Source organism: Felis catus, chromosome A3, assembly GCF_018350175.1.
Source record: "Felis catus isolate Fca126 chromosome A3, F.catus_Fca126_mat1.0, whole genome shotgun sequence".
In the NCBI taxonomy this organism is placed as follows: Eukaryota; Metazoa; Chordata; class Mammalia; order Carnivora; family Felidae; genus Felis; species Felis catus.
Window position 1 is genome coordinate 125,444,848 of NC_058370.1, and position 22,137 is coordinate 125,466,984.

Here is a 22,137-nt window from a genome sequence, read left to right on the forward strand (position 1 = left end):
GCTTCCTGGGCTGCTTCTGCCTGCGGTGCTGAAAGGGAACCTGAACTTGGTTGGCTTGCAGTGCAGACTGAGGCCATAGCTTGTGGGTCACCCCCTTGGGAGCTCAGATTGGGGTGGAGGACTCTTGAGCCATTAACAAATCGTTAATTTCATTCCTGGGGTTTCTGGGGTTGTTCCTTGTCAAGTGAGACCTAGCAGGATCATCTTCCAAGGCGGGAATTTGAAACAGGCCCATCTTTGCCCCAGCTGTGCCAGGGTCCCACATCTCTCACCTTGTCTCATCCTGCCTTGCAGACTAGCTCCAGGAGACCCAGCCAGAGTCTGGGAGGCAAAGCCTGGGATGCTGGGCCATGAGGGGCTAGCTCCAACCTTACATCCTCATCTTGCCCTACACCCGCTAGATTCCAGGATTTGGCCTGAGTCCAAATCAGTTTTCCAGATAACCTGGAAAAAGTGGCGTTAAACAACCCAGTTTCATGGTCCTTTCTTTGGCATTCCTAAAGACTCTCCATGAGCTCTTTAGGGATCCTACTATCTAGAGATTTCTACAAGTCCTTGAAGCATGTTAGCCAAGGGCCCTGATTCATAAGAAATAGGGAAGTGGAAAGAGGGAGGAAACATAGTCACGCTGTGTGGAGTTCTGAGCAGGAGATGGGGTTGCACACCCCAGGAGGCTCCATCCCACCTGAATGTCCTTTTCTGAGAGGACACTTCCTAAGCAATCTGGACAGCCAGAGGGCCAAGTGTGGAGACCTCTCCTGGATTCTTTCATTGCTGCTAATGGAGGTTCTTGAGTTTTGTCTCCTAGGAGAGCCCGAGACCAGCACAAGGAAATTCCTTGACCCAGGTAGGAGCAAGCACAATCCAGGAACACCCTGCTGGACTCTCCTTCCAGGCCTTCCCCTGCTCTTGGTATTGCTGCCTTGGAATCTCAGGCAAGGGAGTGATCTCAGCTCCTTTCTTCTCCCAAGGATCCTCTCCCTGGCCAGAATATCACCCCATGCTGGCAGCTGCTAAGATTCCAACTGCAAACTTACATGGGTCCCTTGCTCCAGCACTAATCTGTGGCAGGGGATGAGTGCAATCCCTTGGGGCAAAAACTGCACCTCCTCCCCCCTTCTTCTTCCCCACCCATGTCAAAGTTACCTAGGGGCTGGAGGCCAGGTTCTGTCCTAAAGCCCTGTGGATAAGACAAGGGTCTTCTTCAACTATGTCTTTTGGGGGGACATTTCCACTATCATTTCCCTGGGTCAGGGATTGACACCCTAAAAAGTAATAAGATTTTCAGAGGAAAGCTGGACTTGGCAGCAGCATTCCCTTCCCAGAGACATAGTACCGATATGCTAGAGACCCACTGAGTCCAGGATCCAGCTCCCAGGGCTGGGTGAGTCACTCAGCAGCGACCTTGGTGCAAACACTGGGGGTGCAGTGGTGTCAATCTAGACCCACCCAGGTCCTGGGAAACCATTGCCTCCTCCTGAACCCAGGGCCCAGTGTTCCAGAGAGGTGGCGGGGAGAGGTCAGGGCTGGGGTCAGCTGGAGGGCAGCTCCCGGAGCCCATTAGTCAGTAAGGTAGGGATGCTGCTCTAAGGCGGAAGGAGTGAAGGCAGAATTTTTCCAAGCCAGAATCCTGACCCCTTGTAGGTCCCAAATGCTACCTGAACCAGTTCCTTGAGCTTAGAGGTCCTGGAGCTGACGATCTTTGCAGCTTGCTCTCCAAACTCCCCAAACCAATGAGTACCTGATTGGAGGGGTAGACTGTAAGTAAGAGTGGAATCCCAGAGGGTTTGGGACTCCAATAACTTTCTTGCCCTCCACCTCGGATCTCTCCACTGAACTCCACAAGCCAGAGTCTAGGGTCAGCCATAGGCATTCAGGTCTGGTTTACTGCCCTGGCAAATGAGCGCTCTTGGACGTCCAGAAGCTATTGGATACCCAGGGCCAGCCGCCTCTGGGAAAGGATTCTGGAAGAAAGGGCGGCTCTGCCAGGGTCCGAAGGGCACTGGAGTCCAAGCCTCGGCGCAGGTATCCCGGGGTACCTCCCACCACCCCTGCACAGACTTGTGTCCCAGGTGAGCAGGAATAGGACCGCGAAGTGTGCAGTTTCAGCCTGCTCTCCTCTGCTTGAGGTTGTTTCCTTTAGCACTCCAGGGATGCCACCGTGAGCCTAACAATGCAAAAGGGGTCGCACAGGACCGAAAAGCAGGGGACGCAGGTCCGGGGAGGCCGTGGCAAAGCGACGCAGCTGCCAAAGCCGGCTGCCCGGGTCAGCAAAACTTTGTCTCTCAGTGCGCAGGCGCAGGGCATGGTTGGGGGACAGGCAAGGGAGGGGAGGAATCCTGAAGCAAGGGGAGGCGGGAGGGAGAAGGAGGGAGGGAGGGAGGAGGGTGGTGGATTAAAATAAGTAGGCGGCTCGGTGCTAAGGGATGAGTGAGTCGGAGCTCGGTCTCTCCCCAGCAAGTTCTCAGCCGCTCCCGGTTCAGACCCAACCAGGGAGCTGCGAGCGGGGCTCACTGTCCTCCGGGGGGCAGGGCTCCGGGCCAGTGGAGCGCTCCCGCGCGTCGGGCGCTCGGAGTCCCCGCAGCCGGAGAGGGGCCAGGACTCAAGAGCTCCGGGGGTGCCTGTGGAATCCAGCGCCTCTGGCTTCCCGGGTCCCCCGCAGCGGAGCCCCAGAGACTCCCTCAGCCCGGGACCGCCGCGGAACAAGGTAACTGCAGCCCCGGGCGCCCCTGCTCGGCGAAGGGAATGCGGGCAGCGCTCCCGGGTCCCCTGTCACAGCGCGGCGGGTGTCTCCTCTCTCTGTGTCCCAGAAGGAAGCTCCTCCTGCCAAACGGAGGCTGCAGGACCTTAGTGAAAGTGAGAGCAGCTGCAGCCCAGGGTGGTTGGGGGTGCTGGCTCAGGGACTTCCCGAGCGGGGTCTTTCGGCCTCTGACCTCCGGGAAGGAGGGGGCGGGCCTCCAGCACTGGCCCTCGCGCTGCCAGGCTCCTAGGAATCCGCGGCGAGATGCCCGCGGACTTCGGGAGTCAGCCTGTGGGCCCCCCTCTAAGAAACCGAAGAAACTTCAGCGGGCAGAAACTTTCCCGAAGCGCGCGCCTAGCGCAGTTTGACCTACTTTAGCTGACGAAGAAGGAAGAGAGAATGGATGGATGGCCACGGCCGCAGCCGACGGCGCCAGGGACAGGTGCATGCCCCAGCCGGGTCGCGCTTTTCGTGCAAGTTTGTTGTTTTGCGTAGTTGCGCTCGGGTATCCGGCCGGCTGGACCCGGAGCGCAGGGCCGCGTGCCTGACCCCGCCTCGCACTTCTGCTCTGACTTCGGGGTGTTCTCTATAGGATGATTGCTCTGTGTAGTCAGGGCCTGGGGAGTTAACCTGCGACTGTCTCGGTTCAGGGAAGAGTGCAGGGGGTCGCGAGCACTCTTTCCCAATTGGAGACTCGCACGCCCAAGTAGCAGAAACGCTGTGGGTGCCGTGCATGTCTCCGGCTTGGGGCTTATAAGGCGAGGATTCGTTTCCTCCCCCAGACTGTCCCCTAACTCAGCCTTCAGGAGAGAAGGGGGAAGCCCGAGGAGAGAGGGAAAGAGGTGAGGGGCCGCTTGCGGAACTACTTTCTTTCCCGAAATGTCTAGGTTCAGAAGAACGAAAACCCACATCCAGTCCTTTTTCAACAGCTCGAGCAGTAGCGGGATGGGCTCTCAGAGTGAAAAGTAGCTGCGAGGGTTTCTTTGTTGCCACAATTTGGTAAATTTCAACCGGGCTAAGAGCTGCGCGCTGGCTTTTGGGAACAGAAACCACGTGCAAAGCAAGTTGGTCTCCCAGGCTCACGGCCTCCTAGAGAGGACAAGGGCTGACAGGGACAGGGGGCGACCGGTGGGTGGATATTTTATCCGAGGCTCCTCGAAGTAATTGCGGTTTCATTAAGACTGGGGAACAGACCGCTAAGGACGCAGCGGGCGTTTAAATGCCGCGGGACGGCCGCCTAGACGAAGGGTTCGTTCGCTCTCGTTCGTTGGGAGAATTCAACAGAAGTATCCGGTGGTGGTTAGTCCTCCCACCAGGGGCCTGGACGCCTGTCACCACGCGTGTTGGGGATTCGATGTCAAGGATGATTTTCTGGGGCTGCTGCTGGGCTCCTTCAGGCGAAAGCTCGTGGAGCTCGCTCCGTCCTCATTAATGCAAGCAGTTAACTCGCTCACGCTCAATTAGCCCCGAATAAACCACTTTAATAGACTCTGCACACTTCATTAATGCCCGGCATAGGGCTGGCTGCAGACCTGGAATTGGCGCTCGACCGCGCGAGGGAAGGAGCGCCTGCACTGCGCGGGGGACCCAGGACTGGAAGCGCGAATTGCTTTTGCTGCCTGTAGTCGGGATCTTTACCCGCGCCTCCCAGATCTCGAGGCTCAAGCTCCTTGCCAAGCGGATGCCTGGTCCGGGGAGAGGTGTTTGCCCTCGCGTTTAAAAATCTAAAACGTTCACACAAGGGCCCCCCGGGTCAGGGCAACGGGACTCGGAGGGGCTGGGAGTTCGTTCATCCTCTCCGGCTGGAGAGGCCAGTGTGAGACTGTGTTTTTCTCTTAGTTGACCGCCTGAAACCGGATCGTGCATTTGGCCCATTCTTGGTACTAGTGTAAGGAGCCACGTTTCGAACGAATTTCGTCCCCGGGAAAGTCGTTGGCGAGAGCTTGGGGAGCCCTGGCCTCGGAATGCAGCAGAAAATAAGAAACTGGCCGTGCTGCTGAAGAAAATAAATTGAGTGTTGGGGGACACAAGATCGGGCAGATAGCCCGGAAAGGTTGGCTCCCAAGAGAAGTGATGGCTGCAAAAGCCCCCTCCCCCTATGGAGCCCCAGGTCTTCTGGGCTTCTGAGGGTAGGCAGGGTAGGCGAGGAGAGGCCAGGTTAGTACCCGACGTTGGTGGGTTCCCCACCGGGGCACAGGCAGGGCTCGGGCTCTTTTGCAGCCCAGAGTCGCACCGTCACCGCCGCTCTCTTGGCCGGCGATAGGCCGAGCACCTAGAGAAGCAAGCGGAGGTGCTGGTGGCCCCGGTGGCCCTGGGGAGCCGGAAATAAGGATCTGATTTCCAGCGCCAGGAGGGGAAAAAGAGGTGACAGCAAATCAAAGAGTGCTCACCTCACCTAATCACCTAAGTGTGGGCCAACATTTTAAGTTGGCGAGAGTCCTCTTTCTCCCTCCTCTCTCCTTCCCAACCCCAATCCGCCCCTGCTTTCTCTCTGCCCCAATTCGTATTTTGCTTCGCGGGGTGTTAGCGCTCTAGGATGATCTCGGCACTCTGGGATCACCGGACCACCAGTGATCCAAGCCGCAGGGAAAACTGGTAGGGAGGCCCTCTGCTACTGAGGCACGGGTCCTCAGGCGCCAGGCTGAATTAATTGCTGCCTTAACACTGGGTTTTTGCCGGGTTGCTAATGTAACCTGCAGTGGGAACATCTCTGCAGGCTTTCAGTGTTTTGCACCTTCCACCCCCTGTAGAACCTCTTTCTCCGCGGGCCTACTATTCAGCCAGTGACTTCTCTGACAGCTTCCAAGGGAAAGGGTTTCTGCATCGAGATTGTCCATACTCCTTCCTGAAAGGGCAGGGCTATCTCCCGCGAGAAGCTTTGCTGCAGTGAAATGCTGCCGAGTGTGACTGGGCCTTGTGGCCTTGGGCTGAGGGTAAGCCAGCCTAGGGGAACTGTCTGGGTGGTGTCAGCGTCCAGCAGTGGGAAGGAGCGGTACCGTGGCCTGCACAACCCAGGAAGGGGGGCTTACTGAAGGTTAGAGGAGCAATCTGAGGAAGAGAAGAGGGGAAATGGGGGTAAGGGAAAAGTGGGCAGCAGGGGATTGAGACAGGCAAAGAACCAAGCACCCTATTCCCTTAGTGACTTCTCGAGTAGCCCTCAGCTCAGAGCTGAGAGAGTTCAGCACTTGAGCCTCGCAAGCCACCCCCCCCCCCACCATGTACTTTCTACTTTTCCTTCTCCATGTTTTTGCCTCCACTGGACAGACTGACTTAAGAGTGTCTGGGAGGCTTGGAGATGAAAGGTCTCTCTGCAGAACCCAGACTTGTCCACGGAGGCTGGAGATCCTGACCAAGGAGGCCAGCAGATGCCAGACTGCTGGTCACTTCAGCTTCCTGGCCTTGCAGTTGGAGGGCACAGAGAGCATAGAAGCTGATTGTATTGGCCTCAATACTGTAGCCCACAGGCATACCCACCTGCCCAGGTGTCACTGCACACACAAATATCCGAGAGCCCAGAGACACTGCACCCTGTTTGATGGAGTAGGGAGGGCACCGAAGCCCCCTTGTATGCACCTGCAGATGTTTGACTGAATTAGTAAATGAAGGTGGGTATCATCACCTTCAAAGGCAATTAATTCCCAGGGGCTCAGGTAAGAAGTCAGCCCAAAAGCAGCTGCAGAGGGTGGTGTCAAGAGGGCTCATTAATAGTGAGGCAGAGAAGCAAATTTGAGGTCAAAGTTGAGAGCTTTGAGGAGAAAGATGACATGGCTTCTAGAAGCCAGACTGAAGATCAGCTAAGTAGAGCTAAATGCAGAGGAGCTGGGAGATGTACAGATCTGTGTGTGTTTGAATGTGTGCTGTCTCCCTGGAGGCCCTGCGTGGGTTCCATGCAATCCCATGTGTGCGTATGTGTGTGCGTGCACACGCACACGTGAACATGTTCACGCCAGCATTTTGTTTAGCAGCACAACACTGATCATCTCAGTTTATCTTGCCACCTTGTTGTCATCTCTGCTTCAGAGCATGTGAATCTGTGTTTATCTGTCATTGTGCATTTCTGTTTATCTGCACATGAGCATGTAAATGTGCTTCCAAGTTCCTGTTCTCTTCGCCGGAGAGTGAAATTCTGTGTTGACTCAGGCTTGCGTGGATGTAAATTTCCACACACCGGTCTCCCCCAGCTTCTGCCTCCACTGTAGGCCCTCATTTAAGTTGGTTGCATTGCGTAGGATTTGTTTCCTGCTGGTTTCTGTAGCAAGTTGTGTGTCTCTGCCATGGCCATTTGGAGGGAGCCCTTGCATCAGAGAAGGTTCCATTTTCTCTCTGAGGGCAGTGAGTTCCCTCAGTGGGGTCTCAGACTCCCAGCATCTGCCCTGGGGCACAGAGAGGGTGTGGCTGAGTTGGAATTCCTAAAGAGGGTGACCTACTCTGAACTTCTCTTTTTCTCTCCCTTCTTTTCTCTTCTTTTTTTTGCAGATTGCGATTGAGAACCCACTGCAGCTACCGCAATGGGCAGCAAAACCTTGCCAGCGCCAGTGCCCATTCATCCATCCCTGCAGCTCACCAACTACTCCTTCCTTCAGGCGGTGAATGGCCTGCCCACGGTGCCCTCGGACCACCTGCCTAATCTGTACGGTTTCAGCGCACTGCACGCTGTGCACCTGCACCAGTGGACGCTGGGCTACCCTGCCATGCACTTGCCGCGCTCCTCGTTCTCCAAAGTCCCGGGCGCCGTGTCCAGCCTCGTGGACACACGCTTCCAGCTGCCCGCCTTTCCCTGGTTTCCTCACGTAATCCAGCCTAAGCCTGAGATCACCGTTGGAGGCAGTGGCCCCTCTGTGCTCAAGACCAAGCCACGCTTTGATTTTGCCAACCTGGCCTTAGCTGCCACGCAGGAAGATCCATCCAAGCTTGGCCGGGGGGAAGGTCCTGGCTCCCCCACTGGTGGGCTGGGTGCCCTCCTGGATGTAACCAAGCTGTCCCCCGAAAAGAAGCCCACGAGGGGACGCCTGCCTTCCAAGACCAAGAAGGAGTTCGTCTGCAAGTTCTGTGGCCGCCACTTCACTAAGTCCTACAACCTCCTTATCCATGAGCGGACGCACACCGATGAGCGGCCCTACACGTGTGACATCTGCCACAAAGCCTTCCGGAGGCAAGACCACCTACGGGACCACAGGTACGGTGTGTGCCCCCCCCCCCAAAGCTGTCTGTCACTGTCCTCACCATCCTTCTCCCTAATGAGGTGGTTCTTGAGCCCCACTTCGGCTCTCCAGGCCTCCCAGTTTCTGGGAATTCTCTAACATCGCAAAGGAAGCCATACAAGGCTTAGGCATAGGTTCTTGGAGGATGGGTGGAGAGAGCTTGGGGAGAATAAGTCAGGTCTCCATGAGCTTCAGACAGGCATGCCAGCCTTCTCATCCCTTCCTTCACCTGTGCATCTGCAAGTGCTGTTCAGTACAAGTTTCTGCGGTGACGGGCAGGGGGACCCGTGACTCATGTGACCGCCCAGCACTTGAAATGTGCAACTAGTGTGACTGCGAAATTAACTTTTTAGTTTTACTTACTTTTCATGTTAATAACCACATGTGGCTAGTGGCTGCCCGCTTGGACAGCACAGCTCCAGCAAATTGTCCTCCCTGCCCCTGGGTCCCCTCATTCACCTTTATTGTTAATCCAGACCTTATAAGGAGACATTGCTTGCCCCTCCTGGGGAAGGCAGGGGTGGGCCTAGCTGGACCCGTTGACGTATCAGATGGGCCAGTTTCCTTCACCTCCCTACTCTATTCACAAACGTAGAATTTTGCCCACTCCACGCTAGGTCCCCACCCCCCACTTTCTTTTGAGGGCAAGCGCCTGGTTGCAGTGGGAGGGGATCTTAGATAACTGTTTATAACATTACATCATTTTGCAAAGATTAATTCTGTTTTTGCTTCCAGATACATTCACTCCAAAGAGAAGCCTTTCAAGTGTCAAGAGTGTGGGAAAGGATTCTGCCAGTCCAGGACTCTCGCTGTCCACAAGACGCTACACTCACAGGTGAAGGAGCTCAAAACCTCCAAGATCAAATGCTAAAAGAGCCTCCAGGTCACCAGGACCCTGGGTTACGATACCCCCTCCTCCAGAGGGACCAGAAGCCTAAGGCGACTCTGGCGGGCAGCGGGAGGGGCTCCCGGGACCTTCCCCTATCCCAGACTTGTCCCTTGGGTCCCGGGCGCACGCGGAACTCGAGAGCCCCGCCCGGAGCCGTGACCCCAGCCGCCAGGGCGGCTCCCCCAGGACGCGGCTAAAGTCTTGGCCAAAAGGCGGTACTCACGTGGCGGAAGGGAAACTGCATTTAAAAAAAGAACGAAAGCTCCGCGGAGCCGCAGCGGCGCCTCTCCCAGAAGTATTACTTTTTCTATTGTTATTTTATACGTTTACTTTATTATTTTTTTCTTTGACCATATAAGCTTGTAACTCTGCCTGCGGAGAGAGAGGGGAGAGGGAAGGAAGTTCTGTGCGTTTGCAGAGTCCACCCCCTCCTCCCGTCCCCATCCCCACCCCGGGAGCCTGCAAAAGTGTAATCCGTGTATCTGCTTCTGCCGCCGGGCCCTGGGACCGCGGGGCCAAGGAGCGCCCCCTCCCTGCTCCGCAGCCGGTCGGCCGTGGGCCCTCGGACTCGGATGGCGGGGCGGGGGCCTTGAGCCCTGCGGCTGCAGCGGGCCCGGCCTCCGGCTCCCCTGTTCCGCCGTCCCGTCACCACGAGAGAGCAGCCGGCTAGGAGCAGGGCATTGTATTGCGATTGGCACTTTATGCTGACCATCGGTAACGGACATTTATCACTGGAGTTTTTTAAAATATGAAATAAACGGTTATTTTACAGGCATTGCAGGATGGGTATTCTCCCTCCCAAACAGGACACTGGGAGGCTTCTTTCCTTCAGAGGAGCAGGATTCCCTGCCCGCTCCAACCTGCCCCGCTTCCGGAAACCTGGCCTTCTTGGGGTGATAGGGTTGAGATGGGTGGAGAAGCCTCCTCTCTCCCTGTGTTGGTCTACCCCGGCCACATGTTTATTTTCGTACTTTACTCCTCCACTTCGGTCTTTAGGGTCTCAGTGTCCCCACCCCTCACCTACACGGGGCTGGTAGTTTACAAGGAAGCCCAGCCTGCAGCCACTACTTCGGCCTTAAAAAAATCACAACGTCTCCGGGTGCCAGGGTCGCTTAAGATCCACTAAGGGAACAGAATGTCACCCACCTCTCCAACCAAAGGCTTTCCTACTGGCCTCCAGCACCTGCTTTGGTGGTGGTGGTGGTGGTGGTGGTGGTGGTGGTGGTGGTGGGGAGGTGCCTTCACGTATAGCCTCAGGACCAGTACTGTCCCCAGGGCCCCAATACCCCGCTGCAAATGCACAATCATCGCTGCTTCCCCAAAGCCCCAAACCTACAACCCTCCCTCCGTTAGGATCCCCCGGATACAATTCTCTGGCTGGGTCTCATCCCCTGCCCGGAGTACGGCTCCACGCCCAAAGATTCCCTACAGTTTTTAAAGCCTCGTCAGGAATGGCGGGGGCGGGCGCCCTGGGAGGCCCGGGAAGTTTAGGAGGGGAAATCTGAGTCCTCCCTCCACAAGTTGAACCTTCCCCGGGGCGTCTAGTTTTCCCACAATTAGAGGCCAGGCCGCCGGGGGCTCTCCTTCTTGGGGCGGGGCGGGGCTCCCCCAGCTCCAGTGTCCTGACCGCAGGGCGGCGCAGGCGGTAGCGCCCGCGGCCGTTCCCAAGCCGAGCGCTCGGCCTCTCGGGCTTCTGAGCCTGGAGCTCAGCGGCCGCGAAGAACGATGGGCCGAGCTTCCCTGCAACGGGGACCCAAGGTCCCAGCCTCCGGCAGAGCCCTGCGGCCTGAGAAAGGAAGCCCAGGCCATACGAGTTAAAACGCTCTAGACTTTCACTGAACCATCGTCACCTCTTCTGCGCATACCCACCCCCGCCCCCCTTGCGGGCTTGAACTCCGCGGTTCCGGGGCCCAACGTGTCCCGGTGGCCTTGGCTGGGCCTGCGCTGAGAGCCCTGCCCTCCGCGTTCGGAGCCACGCTGCCCCCTGCTGGACAGGCCTGGAGGGGCGGATCAGGACTGGGGCACCTCAGTGCGTCCTGCTGAGGACTCGGCAGAACTTTCTGCCGCAGCCCCTGTCCACCACCCCTGTGGATATCTGGTCTTGCGCTCAAAAACTTCTTGATCGGTTCCACGGCCCACTGCGAATGAGGACCGTGAGCTGCCGGGTCTTGACCGGACTGAGGGATCTCCGCTAGTCCGGCAAGATCACAGCCCTTCTTCTGCAGCTTCATAAGGAGGCGACCCGGGACAGACCAGAGTCTGGATCTCAGAGAACTGTGATCTCTGGGCGCAGAGAGGGAGAGAGAGTTATTCAGTGGGTTTTGGACTTGGCTTTAGCCCAGCCAGTGCAGTCCGTAGTATGGTCTGCACTTGGCCATGGCTTACGTGAGGGTCCATGGCTGGCCCACATCGTTTCTGTCATTAGCCCCAGGAGGTCGGGAGACGTGGTTGTTCCAAGACGACAGTGCCTGAGTACATACACCTGTCACAGAGAGCTTTGGGCACCCCTGAGGATCTGACGGAGCGCCTCGTTCAGTTCCTCTGCTCTTTCGGGGGTCCCATCTTTCCTGAGGATTTACTACTGCTGCGCCCCGCTCCGCCCCCGCCCAACGCACTCCACCCCAAGTTAGCCACCTCCCACTCCTCCAGGACAACAAGAGCCTCTGCAGTTAGCCCCTCCCCAAAGACCTCGTGAAAGCTGTGAAACGGGGGAGGTTCGCAGGCGAGTTTTTCCATTCTGGCCCGTGCCACCTCTGGTAACCTGAATCCCCGTCCTTCCATCCTAGACCCTGCAACTGACTTTCGATAATATCAAGTGTAGAAGAATGGATTCCCAGCACAGGGTTTATAGAGGGGGGCTGGGAGTGGGGCAGGGTACTGCCCAAAGACCTCCACCACTCACAGTGCCATTGCCTTGCCTTGCTCTACCATGGTTCTATCATCCTGATGGACCCAGAAGCCACTTCTCAGCATAGCTCGCTGTCTACTGTGACAGTGATTGTTCATACGCTATGTAGTAACAGCACAGCAAATGGAAGGGCAAGTGGGAGGGCAATCTGGGGATTCTGGCCACAAGACATCACACAGGCTACCTTTCCTAGCAACGTGGTTGGGGGACAGTTTCCAGCTCCTACTCTGTGGGTCGCAAGAAAAGGCAAAGAGAATGCCGGAAATGCTTGGGTGGGTTTTATTGCCTACCCACTCTGCAAAGGGGACATCCCCCCCCCCCCCACTCCCGCTAAACGCCTAGAAGATCCCATCCTTCTCCGACCCCAGTCTTCAGACATTAAGCTTTTGTGGTCTCAGGTGCCCAGCTTTCGGGAGTGAAGGAGGCGAGAGGAGAGTTCAGCGAGAGTCCTTCCCTAAGCTGCTAGGCCATCTGTTTCTCTGAGGGGCAAGGGAGCGGGGCTACTCGGCTGGATCTCTTTGCTGAACAGGTAAAAGGCGCGAGAAACCCTTAAGGCAGCCTGGAGCTTCCAGGTGCTCTGGGAGGAGATCGGTACACCCTGGAGAAAGAAAAGCTCGCAGGGGTTTCTTCCCAAGAAGAGGTTCAGGTTCCACTTCCTTCTTCTGAAATGTAGCCAGGGGTCTGGGGCGTCCAATGGGCCGTTTTTTCCTCAGACCTCTTGGCCGCGGGAGTCAGGGCTAGCGTAGGGTTGTGGGGGAAAGAAGAAATGCGGTGGGCTGGTCTAGGGCTCCTAGATATAACCTCAGTTCCAAGAATGTGGGACCTGTGATAACATACCCAACCCCACCCCTGGAATCTTGGTGTCTCGAGAGCTGGCTCAAAGGAATCCCATCCCACCTTCCAAGGCACTAAGGCGCTGTAACGTCACATTTGCCTCTGGCAAGATACGCCCGGACTCCGCCAGGTCTACCTATCTCATTTATGCAGTGTTATGACGTCACATGTGGGCTGTGATACTACGGCTCCCACATTTTTCGGCCCCGCCCTGCAAACCCTTCCAGAAACGCGCCGAGAATTCGTTCGTCTCCATCAACAGGATCCACAGACCCCAAGCGTTGGTCTGGGCCCCGCAGCGTCCCCCTCTGGAATCTGGTGGCTTCGGATAAACTTCTCCGCTCGTAGCTTTCCAGTGCACCAGCTGCTGCGAGATATCCGCCCCGCCCACGTTACCCGGTCCTACCCCCGCCTCCACCACTGCGCACGCTCTGCGCGCAGGCGCAGAGTGAACTCTTCCCGCGGAACATTAGGCGCTGGAGCTCACGGTCCCGCGGCTGTGGCGGGCGGTGGCGGGCGGTGGCGGGCAGTCGCGGGCGGTCGCTGCCCACTTCCGTGTTCCGCTTTCAGGCTTAACGAACGTGGGGTACTACTGGCACAGCGGGCGCTTCCCGCTATGGGCGTTTGTGAGCACTAGAGATGCTGACGCCGAAGAGGGCAGCTCTGGGTTCATGCGAGCTGGAGGCCCTTGGAGTCCCTGTGGCACCCCGAATCCAGCACTGCCATGGTCCGACGGAGGTCCCTGGGATTCGAGCCGGCAGGGATGGTGCGGCCAGGCCCTGCACTAGATCCGATGTGGCCCTAGTCCTTTCAAGCTGGGTCTTTGAGACAGAGGTCTTGGCTTCCAGATCAGCGGAGCTCTTGGAGGCACAGGCTTGGTCACCCACCCTACCCATTCGGCCTGGTTTTCTAGAGGGCCACTTCAAGAGCCAGACTGATGGCTGGGTCCAGTTTGCTCATGTTTCAGATGAAAAAATTCACTATGAACTGAGATAGGAGGAAGGGGGCAAACCTCATGTCAGTGGCAGAGGAAGAATTAGAAGCTGTGTTTCCTTTGAGGCAAGGGGCCTGAAGACCCAGTCCTTAACATTTCCTGCCACTTACAAGCTTTGGCCAAGTCCCTGCATTTCTCTGAGCCTGGCCTTTCTTCCTTTAATGGGGATAATACTCTTCCCACCTACCTCATTCAGTTGGTGTAGAGGTCAAAGTCATACATCTTTTCTCAATCATTTATTCACTACTCAAACCAAAACCGGGCCCTAATGTGTTGCAGAACAACTTTGGCATTTATGAAGCACCATGCAAAGCATTAGAAATGCTTCCCTCAGCATCCTGAAGCTCCCAAGCTGCCTTATTCCTAAGAGAATCTTCCCATCCTCACTCTCATCACCCAAAGATTCTGAAAAAGGATGGAGGAAGGATATCACCTGGACTGGTGGTCATGAAACTTCTAGAAAACTTGGAAGAAGCCTTCTTTAAACTGCATGGAGATGGATAAATCAGTTCACAGATTATTGTTGTATTTGTTTGAGAGAGGAAGGTGGGTGACAAAATGTAAGTGCCCTACCTACCATTCCTTTGTGGCATATACGTAGGAAGAAAGAGACAACTTGAGGCAGACTGAGGTGTGGGGCAGGGCAGGGGGCTGTATATGTGGTAGGTGTGACTGAATAGGTGGGAGGGGGTCTCTGACTTTACAAACACACCCAACTACAATCTTCTTTGGATTTTTGCTTTCTCTGATAGTTCTACAATGCTATTACATGGACATATCTTCAGGAATGTTCCTTTTACCCAGTCACCTGAGCCCTGGCCCTCTGATACCAACCACTCTTGGCCATTTTTCTTAGCCAGTGCTAGTTCTAGCCCCAGCTATCAGAAAACAGAAGGGCTCAGAAAACTGGGATGGATGGGTGAATGGACTAGGTTTTGTTTCTTATTTCTAAACATGGAGATGGCTCTTAGCAGTTCAGCCATCTCTGGGAGGTATAGGCATAATTTATTTTCAATGTTTGGTTTGATTGGACTCCTGCTTGTGGGATAAGATAAGGAGTTTTGTCATAACAAGGCAGGGATGGGTTGCTTTTTGTCACTGGTAGGAGTGGGTAACACTGGAGACTGTAGGTAGATGGAACTTTACAGGGGCCATGGAAGAAAGCTAGAGGAGATGGGGCAGGAATGGCTAGATTCTTCACCTCTCAAAGAACCAGAGAGGGAAAACAAGCCTCCAGAGAATTTAGGCCTTGCTTTAAATAATGAGATTTACTTGGGGGGGTTGGTTCACTTCTTATTAACCTGTGTCAAGAGCTGAACATTTTGTGCAGAATTCAGAATATTCTTAGTATCTCACAGCTTATATAACTAAGAACCAGAGCAGGTGTGGTGCTACGGCTGTCCAGAACAGTCTCTATTATGGTGGTGTCATCGGGGAGACCAGCCAAGGCTGAACTATTTGAGCAGACCCATTCTAAGGTGGGTGGCATGGCTCAAAGAGTTCTTGTTAACCGTTACATGGATCTGGGCACCATAGATGTAGCTTCTAAATCTTTTATCTTCTATCTTCCTTTTTATTTTTCAGTTTGTCTATTAATTCCTAACTTGGGTACTTTAGTGTGTTAAAAACTCCCACCACAATGGTAGAATGTTGTTTTTTTTTTTTTTTTAGTTCATATATATCTATATCTATATCTATATATATATAGTTCTTATATATTTAGTTCATATATATATATATATATATATATATATATATATATATATATATAAATAACATACTCAGATTTGTCTCTCCTTGACAATTAGCGGGACCCATGGGAGCCTCCTCAGTGTGGCTGTGGGGACTGTGGCATTGGCTGGGGTTTTACCACTACGGGAAAAGTGGGAGGCATTGCTAGGGCTTCTCCAGGCAGGAAGCCAGGCAAGGTTTTGTCTCTGGCAAATGATGTTTTATTTTAATTATCATAAGTATGTATTTAACTGGGCCGGGGAGTATAGGGAGTGCTGGAGGAGGGCGCTGGGCTTTGATATGTTTCCTCAGCTTTCTCTCCCCCCCATATATTAATTTAAACACTTCAGTCCTATGGCACAATAGAAATTTATAGGGAACACTCAATTATCCACCACCTAAATTCCACAGTTAACATTTTACTGTACTTTATCACATATCCTTCCACTCCGCCCCTCCAACTTTTTTCAAATGAAAATTTTATAAACATACAGAATAATTGTAAGAATGGACAGAGAACACTTTCATACTTTCTTTATAGAGTCAACAGCTGATAATGTTTTATTATATTTCTCTCTTGCTGTCCTTCTCCCTGAACCATTTGCAAGTTAGTTTCAGACTTCATTATATGTTAACCTTAAATAATTCAGCACACGTATTTTAGGAATAAGGGCGTTACTCTTTTACCATAACATTATTATCAATAATAATTTTGCCTAGTGTCATCAAATGTCCCATCTACATTATAGTTTCCCCAAATTTTCCCACCTTTTGATTTTTTTAAGGTTATTTAATTATTTTGAAAGAGAGTGAGAGCAGGGGAGGGGCAGAGAAAGAGGGTGACTGAGAGAATCCCAAGCAGGCTCTGTGCTGTCAGCACAGATACTGACTCGGGACTTGATCCCATGAACTGTGAGATCAAATCCTGAGCCAGAATTAAGAGTCAGGCTCTTAACCTCCTTAGCGATCCAGGCACCCCCCATTTTTTGAATTTTTAAAAATCAAAATCCAAAGTTTTTCACATTGCGTTTATGTCTTGTCCTCTTTTAACCTAGAACAGTTCTGGGTTTTGTTTTTTTTTTTTTTTTTTCAATTTTTAAAAACAAATTAAACAAATTTTATTTTTAGGTTTATTTACTTATTTAAAAAAAAATTTTTTTTTTAATGTTTATTTGTTTTTGACAGAGGGAGAGAGACAGAGCATGAGTGGGGGAGGGGCAGACAGAGAGGGAGACACAGAATCGGAAGCAGGCTCCGGGCTCTGAGCCATCAGCACAGAGCCCGACGCGGGGCTCGAACTCACAGACTGCGAGATCATGACCTGAGCCGAAGTCGGACGCCCAACCGATTGAGCCACCCAGGCGCCCCGGTTTATTTACTTATTTTGAGAGAGAGCGAGAGAGAGAGAGAGAGAGAGCGCGCACATGAGAGAGGAGAGGCAGAGAGAGAGAGGGAGAGAGAGAATCCCAAGCAGGCTCTGCACTGTCAGCGCAGAGCCCAATGTGGGCCTTGAACCCACAAACTGTGAGATCATGACCTGAGCTGAAATCAAGACTTGGATGTTTAACTGACTGATCCACCCAGGCACTCTGAGTTCTGTTTTTTTTTTTTAACTTTTTAATTTGAATTACTTATAGATTTATAGGAAATTGAAATGATAGTACAGAGAAGGTCCATGTGTCCTTCACCATTTTCTTCCACAGTTACACCTTGCATGATGGTAATACAATATCATAACCAGAAAATTGATACTGGTACAATGTTTGCATTTAGTTTTATGCTATTTTCCCACAAAAATAGGAATAGGTAGATTCTTGTAACTACCACCATAATGAAGATACAGAACTGTATAATTACCACATTGATACCTACTGATATCAATGTTTTAGCAGTTTGAGTGAAACCTTAACTCCTCTTGTGGACTGAATGTAACCCCCCAAAATCCCTGTGGTGAAATTCTAATCCCCAATGTGATGGTATTAGGAAATGGGGCTTTGGGGAGGTAATTAATTAGGTCTTGAAGGTGGAGCTATCATGAATGGTATTAGTGTCCTTATAAGAAGCGTCTTGAGGAAACTTGCTTCCTCTCTCTCTGCTTCACACCATGTGGGGACACAGCAAGAAGCTGGCCATCTATAAGCCAGGAAGATGACCTTCACCAGACACTAGATCTGTTGGCACCTTGGTCTTGGACTCACAGAGAAAGAAATGCCTGTCCTTTAAGTCAGTGAGTCTGTGGTATTCTGTTATAGCAGCTTGAACTAAGATACCAACTTGTAAGCCCCTTTGTCCTCCTCCCTGTGCATGACATGATAGTCATAAATATTGCCTTTACATGCATTGAGATCCAAGTTAGACAATGCATTACTTTTTGCTTTGACCATCAAACAATTTAGACAACTCAAGAGGGAAAGTCTGTTGTACTTAGCTGTGTCTGTGCTTTTTCAATTTTTTTTTCTTCTTATATTTTTGGTTTCCATCTTTTACCATTTCTTTTCTTTTTGGAGAACTTTTTAGCCATTATTTTAAGGTAGGTCTGGTGGTGAAAAATTCTATTAATTTTCCTTCATCTGAGAATGTCTTTACTTCTCCTTCATTTCTGAAGGATAATTTCACCAGGTACAGAATTCTGGGTTAACAGTCCTTTCTTTTCAGCACTTGAAAAATGTGTTGCTTCCTTCTGGCTTTCATGGTTTCTGATGAGAAATCTGTTGTCATTTGAATTGTTTTTCCTTTGCATGTAAGGTGTCATTTCTCTCTTGCTGCTTCCAAGGTACTTTCTATGTCTTTAAAGTTTTTTAGTTTTTTTAAAGTTTTTAATTTTCAGAAATTGATTATGATGGTTCTTGGCATGGATTTCTTTGGGTTTATCCATTTTGGGGTTTTCTCAGATTTTTAATTCTATAGGTTTGTATCTTTTTCCATGTTTGAAAAGGTTTTCAGCCATTATTTCTTTTCCATATTTGAAAAATGTTCAGCTGTTCAAAATACTGTTCAAAAATGTTCAGCTTCTCCAAATACTTTTTTCATCTTTGCTGTTTTTCTCTATTTCATAGACTGCAATGACAAATGTTATAGTTCCCCAGGTTTTTGAGGTTCTCTTCACATTTTTCACTCTGTTTTCTGTCTGTTGGTGAATTTGGGTCAATTCTATTATTCTGTCTTCCAGTTCAGTGATTCTTTCCTGGGTCCCCTCCATTCTGATATTGAGGGTTTAAAAAATTCCAATGATTTTTTTTTTTAATTCTAAAATTCACATATGGGTTTTTAAAGTTTATTTTTGAGAGAGAGAAGAGAGAGAGAGAGAGAGAGAGAGAGAGAGAGAGAGAGAGAATGAGAATGAACTAGTGGGGTGGGGGGCAGAGAGAGGGAGAGAGAGAATCCTAAGCAGGCTCCTTGCTGTCAGTGGAGAGCCCCACAAGGGCTCAGTCTCATAAACCGTGATATCATGACCTGAGCCAAAATCAAGAGTTGGATTCTTAACCCACTGAGCCACCCATAAAATTTACAAATGGTTTTTAAAAATATATATTCTGTTTCTTTCCTGAGACTTTTTAAGTTGTTGCAAGGGTTCGTAACTGCTCATTGAAGTATTTTTATGATGGCTGCTTTAAAATTCTCGTTGATAATTTCAACATCTGTGTGATCTTGATGTTGATGTGTGTTGATTATCTTTTCTCTTTCAAGTTGAGATTTTCCTGGTTCTTGGTCTGACATGTAATTTCTGATCATACCCTTGAAATTTTTGGTATTCTGTTATGAAACTCTTACTGAAATCTGTTTTGGTAAGTTTCCTCTGACTTGCCATACTGGTAGGGAAGGGGTGTCACTTTGTTACTACCATGTGGGGATGAATGTCCAGGACACCCACTTGGCCTCTCTTACCACCTTAGGAGGAGCGGGTGCTGTATTGCAACTTGGTAGAGGTGAGATTTCAGGCTCCCCACTGGCATTTACGCTAGGAGGGGAGAGGTCCTTTTTGTTGTTCCCACATAGCTTCTTCTGGGGGTACACAGAAAGCTTTTTACATCTGGGTGGTGGTGCAAGTTTGGCTGCCCACTCAGTCTTCTCAGACACACCTGGATGGGACGTGGAGGAGCTTCCCTTTGCATGCAGGCAGACAGAAGTCCAGACTTCTCACCGTCTTTCCTGACTGGTAATCTGTGGCCTTCTGAATATCTTGTTGCAAAAGTGAACTGGTATTAGCCTTATGGAACTATCCACTACGTGACAAATTTCTGCACAAATTCCCATTTCCTGGGATCATTTCATTTATTGTTCTAAGGTGATCCGATCTGGGGTTGCCACTCTAATATATTGTGGTGTTTTTAATTTTGTAATACAAAATTCTCACTTCAGGTTTTGACATAACATGCTCTGGGGTGGTATTTTATTGTAAAGTTACAAAACTTTTGTCTACTCTCAAATGTTGGTATGTAGGGTCCCTGTGGATTAAAAAAAAAAAAAAAAGAACAATCAATATTTTTAGATTAGCTATAACCTCTTGAATTTTGGCTCAGTAAAATTGAGTCTGTTATTATTTTGTTTATGAAAACAAAAAAAAATCTAATGTATCTAGTGGCTGGGAGCATGGATTTCTTTTTTGCCCTACTCTCATGTCTGGTTTTCACGTTGTAATTTTTAATATAAATATGTCCATAGAATTGTAAGCTTTGTTAAATTTTTGACAATGGAATTTCAAGAATCTGTCCAGATTTTCCTAAAATATTAGATTAGTTTCCTTCATTGTCAGAATATTTCCTAACAGGATAGGATTTTTTCCCTTCTCTTCTATAATTGTGCCTTACAGATTTCTTAGTGTTGAGTTGGTCAGGGAGAGGAGTAATAATAATTATTATTTTTAAATGTTTATTTATTTTGAGAGAGAGAGAGAGGAAGAACAAGCAGGGGAGGGGCAGAGAGAGAGAGAGAGAGAGAGAGAGAGAGAATCCCAAGAATTTGTGCTGACAGAGCAGAGCCTGATTCAGGGCTTGATCGCACAAACCTTGAGATTATGACCTGAGCCAAAATCCAGAGTCAGATGCTTAATGGACTGAGCCACCCAGGTGCCCCAGGGAGAGAAATAATTATTTTCTTTATTTTTTTTTTTAACTTTTACTTATTATCGAGAGACAGAGAGACACAGCATGAGCATGGGGGGGCAGAGAGAGGTGGAGACACAAAATCTGAAGCAGGCTTCAGGCTCTGAGCTGTCAGCACAGAGCCCGACATGGGGCTTGAACTCAAAAACTGCAAGATAACGACCTAAGCCAAGGTTAGATGCTTAACTGACTGAGCCACCCAAGCACCCTGAGAAATAATTATTAAAGCAAAACCTTCTCTTCAGTTAATATTATTTATTAAGACCTGTAACTAGTTCCTGAGCACAGGCTAAGTGTGGACATCATGCAAACTGAGGGAAATGTGTGTTGTTACAGCATAATGTTTACTTCAGTAAGTCAGGGCAACTTAAATAGATAACCCAGATGAAAGGAACTGGGAGGCAGGAAATGTGTGTCTCAGCACACATTTTATTGCTGAACTTTGTTGGGTCGCCTTAGTCAAATCCTGTAACCTCTGAGGGCCTCAATTTCCTTACCTGTCAATGAGGATAAAAGTACTTATCTTTTCTGACTTGTACAGTTTTGGTTAGAGAAAATTTACATTTGTGCCATAAATATAGATAACATTGCTAAAGACTATCTACTTCTTTCTACTGAGCCTTAAAAAAAGTACCTGTACCTCCCAGCTTTTCAGTTTCTTTTGGTGTTTCAAAAATGTCTTTGAGCAAAGAGAATTTAAACAGTGCTTGGGGGGAAAAGTGCTTGGGATAGCTATAAAAATGTTTACAGACTTCATTGACAGGGTTGACTATGTCCCATTTTTGCTGTGAGCGAGAAATCAAATTTATTTTTCTCTCCTGGATACTCTGATTCTTCTTTAGTTGCCAGACAGCTAGTTACGTCGCCCATGCAGATTCAGGCAGAAGCTTTGCATATGGGTTACAGAACTGTGTAGCAGACATATGCAGATCAAAATAGCTGTAATTGGAAAATCAGCTTCACGTTTATGAAATATGAAGAAGCATGTGGATATTCTGACTTGCCCCAGAAGCACAATAAAAGTAAACCAACTGCCCTCGAAAGCAAGAACAACTACAAAAACACACATTTTGAAAAAAATGAACACAAAGATTTGAATAATAAATAGTTATCTCTAGAGAAACAAGGAAAACTCACTTCAAATTTCAGAGTGAAGTGTTCATAGTAGTTAGACCACACCAAGCACATTGCTGTGTTAAAATGGGAATCTCTGCATAAGGCCCATCTGTAGGAGACCAGCAGCCCACAGGATCTCTCCTATCTTTGGACAGGTTTTCAGATGTGGCAAGAAACTAAAAAAGAATCCCTGTAAATTTTATCTATGTAATCTTCAGAATCCGAAATTAGGGAGTGAGCCAAAGCTAGGTATTACATGAACTTTATCTGTGGATATTAAGGTCACTTTACAACTGACTGCAAAGCACATTTTTGGCAGAAAAAAGGTAAAGCAATGTTTAGAGTTTTCTTTGTGTGTGTTTACTACTGGCTTATTTCCCTGTCATATAAATCACTCTGAGCTGTACAGTAGGCATGGGCCAGAAGGGCATGGAGCATGAGTAGGGATCTGTTAGTGCAGCCTGAGGAGGCCAGGTGAAATCCATTCTGACTTTTCCAGCTTGTTGGTTTCATTGTTTTTACAATGGGTGATTGTCTTCAGCCTGCTTGGCTGGCTCCAGGTCCTTTGAGGTTCCCAGAAAATCCCCATGTATATGCAGCCAGAAAGTTGGGGGCACAGTGG

At 50.3% G+C, this 22,137-nt stretch overlaps 1 protein-coding gene and 1 long non-coding RNA gene across 4 annotated transcripts in view; both read left to right on the plus strand.

The window, feature by feature from the left end:
* The first annotated feature begins 2,405 nt into the window (after positions 1-2,405).
* OSR1 (odd-skipped related transcription factor 1) lies at positions 2,406-9,605 on the plus strand. Its single transcript, XM_011281310.4, has 3 exons — positions 2,406-2,707; positions 7,217-7,916; positions 8,677-9,605. Exons 2-3 carry the CDS (start codon positions 7,249-7,251, stop codon positions 8,810-8,812), a joined length of 804 nt encoding a protein of 267 aa, XP_011279612.2. The 5' UTR covers positions 2,406-2,707; positions 7,217-7,248; the 3' UTR covers positions 8,813-9,605.
* An 801-nt stretch (positions 9,606-10,406) lies between these two features.
* LOC109498373 overlaps positions 10,407-22,137 on the plus strand; it is a 206,814-nt gene continuing 195,083 nt past the window's right edge. For all 3 annotated transcript variants that reach the window (XR_006595943.1, XR_006595945.1, XR_006595944.1), the window contains exon 1: positions 10,407-14,126. This is a non-coding gene — a long non-coding RNA (uncharacterized LOC109498373). The remainder of the gene's footprint in view (positions 14,127-22,137) is intronic.

What these genes read in the sequence shown, in the direction of transcription:
- OSR1 (XM_011281310.4), top strand. Translation starts at nt 7,249, where the DNA reads ATGGGCAGCAAAACCTTGCCAGCGCCAGTGCCCATTCATCCATCCCTG. An exon ending in GACCACCTACGGGACCACAG is followed by an intron (nt 7,917 to 8,676) that starts GTACGGTGTGTG and finishes TTTTGCTTCCAG; the next exon opens with ATACATTCACTCCAAAGAGA.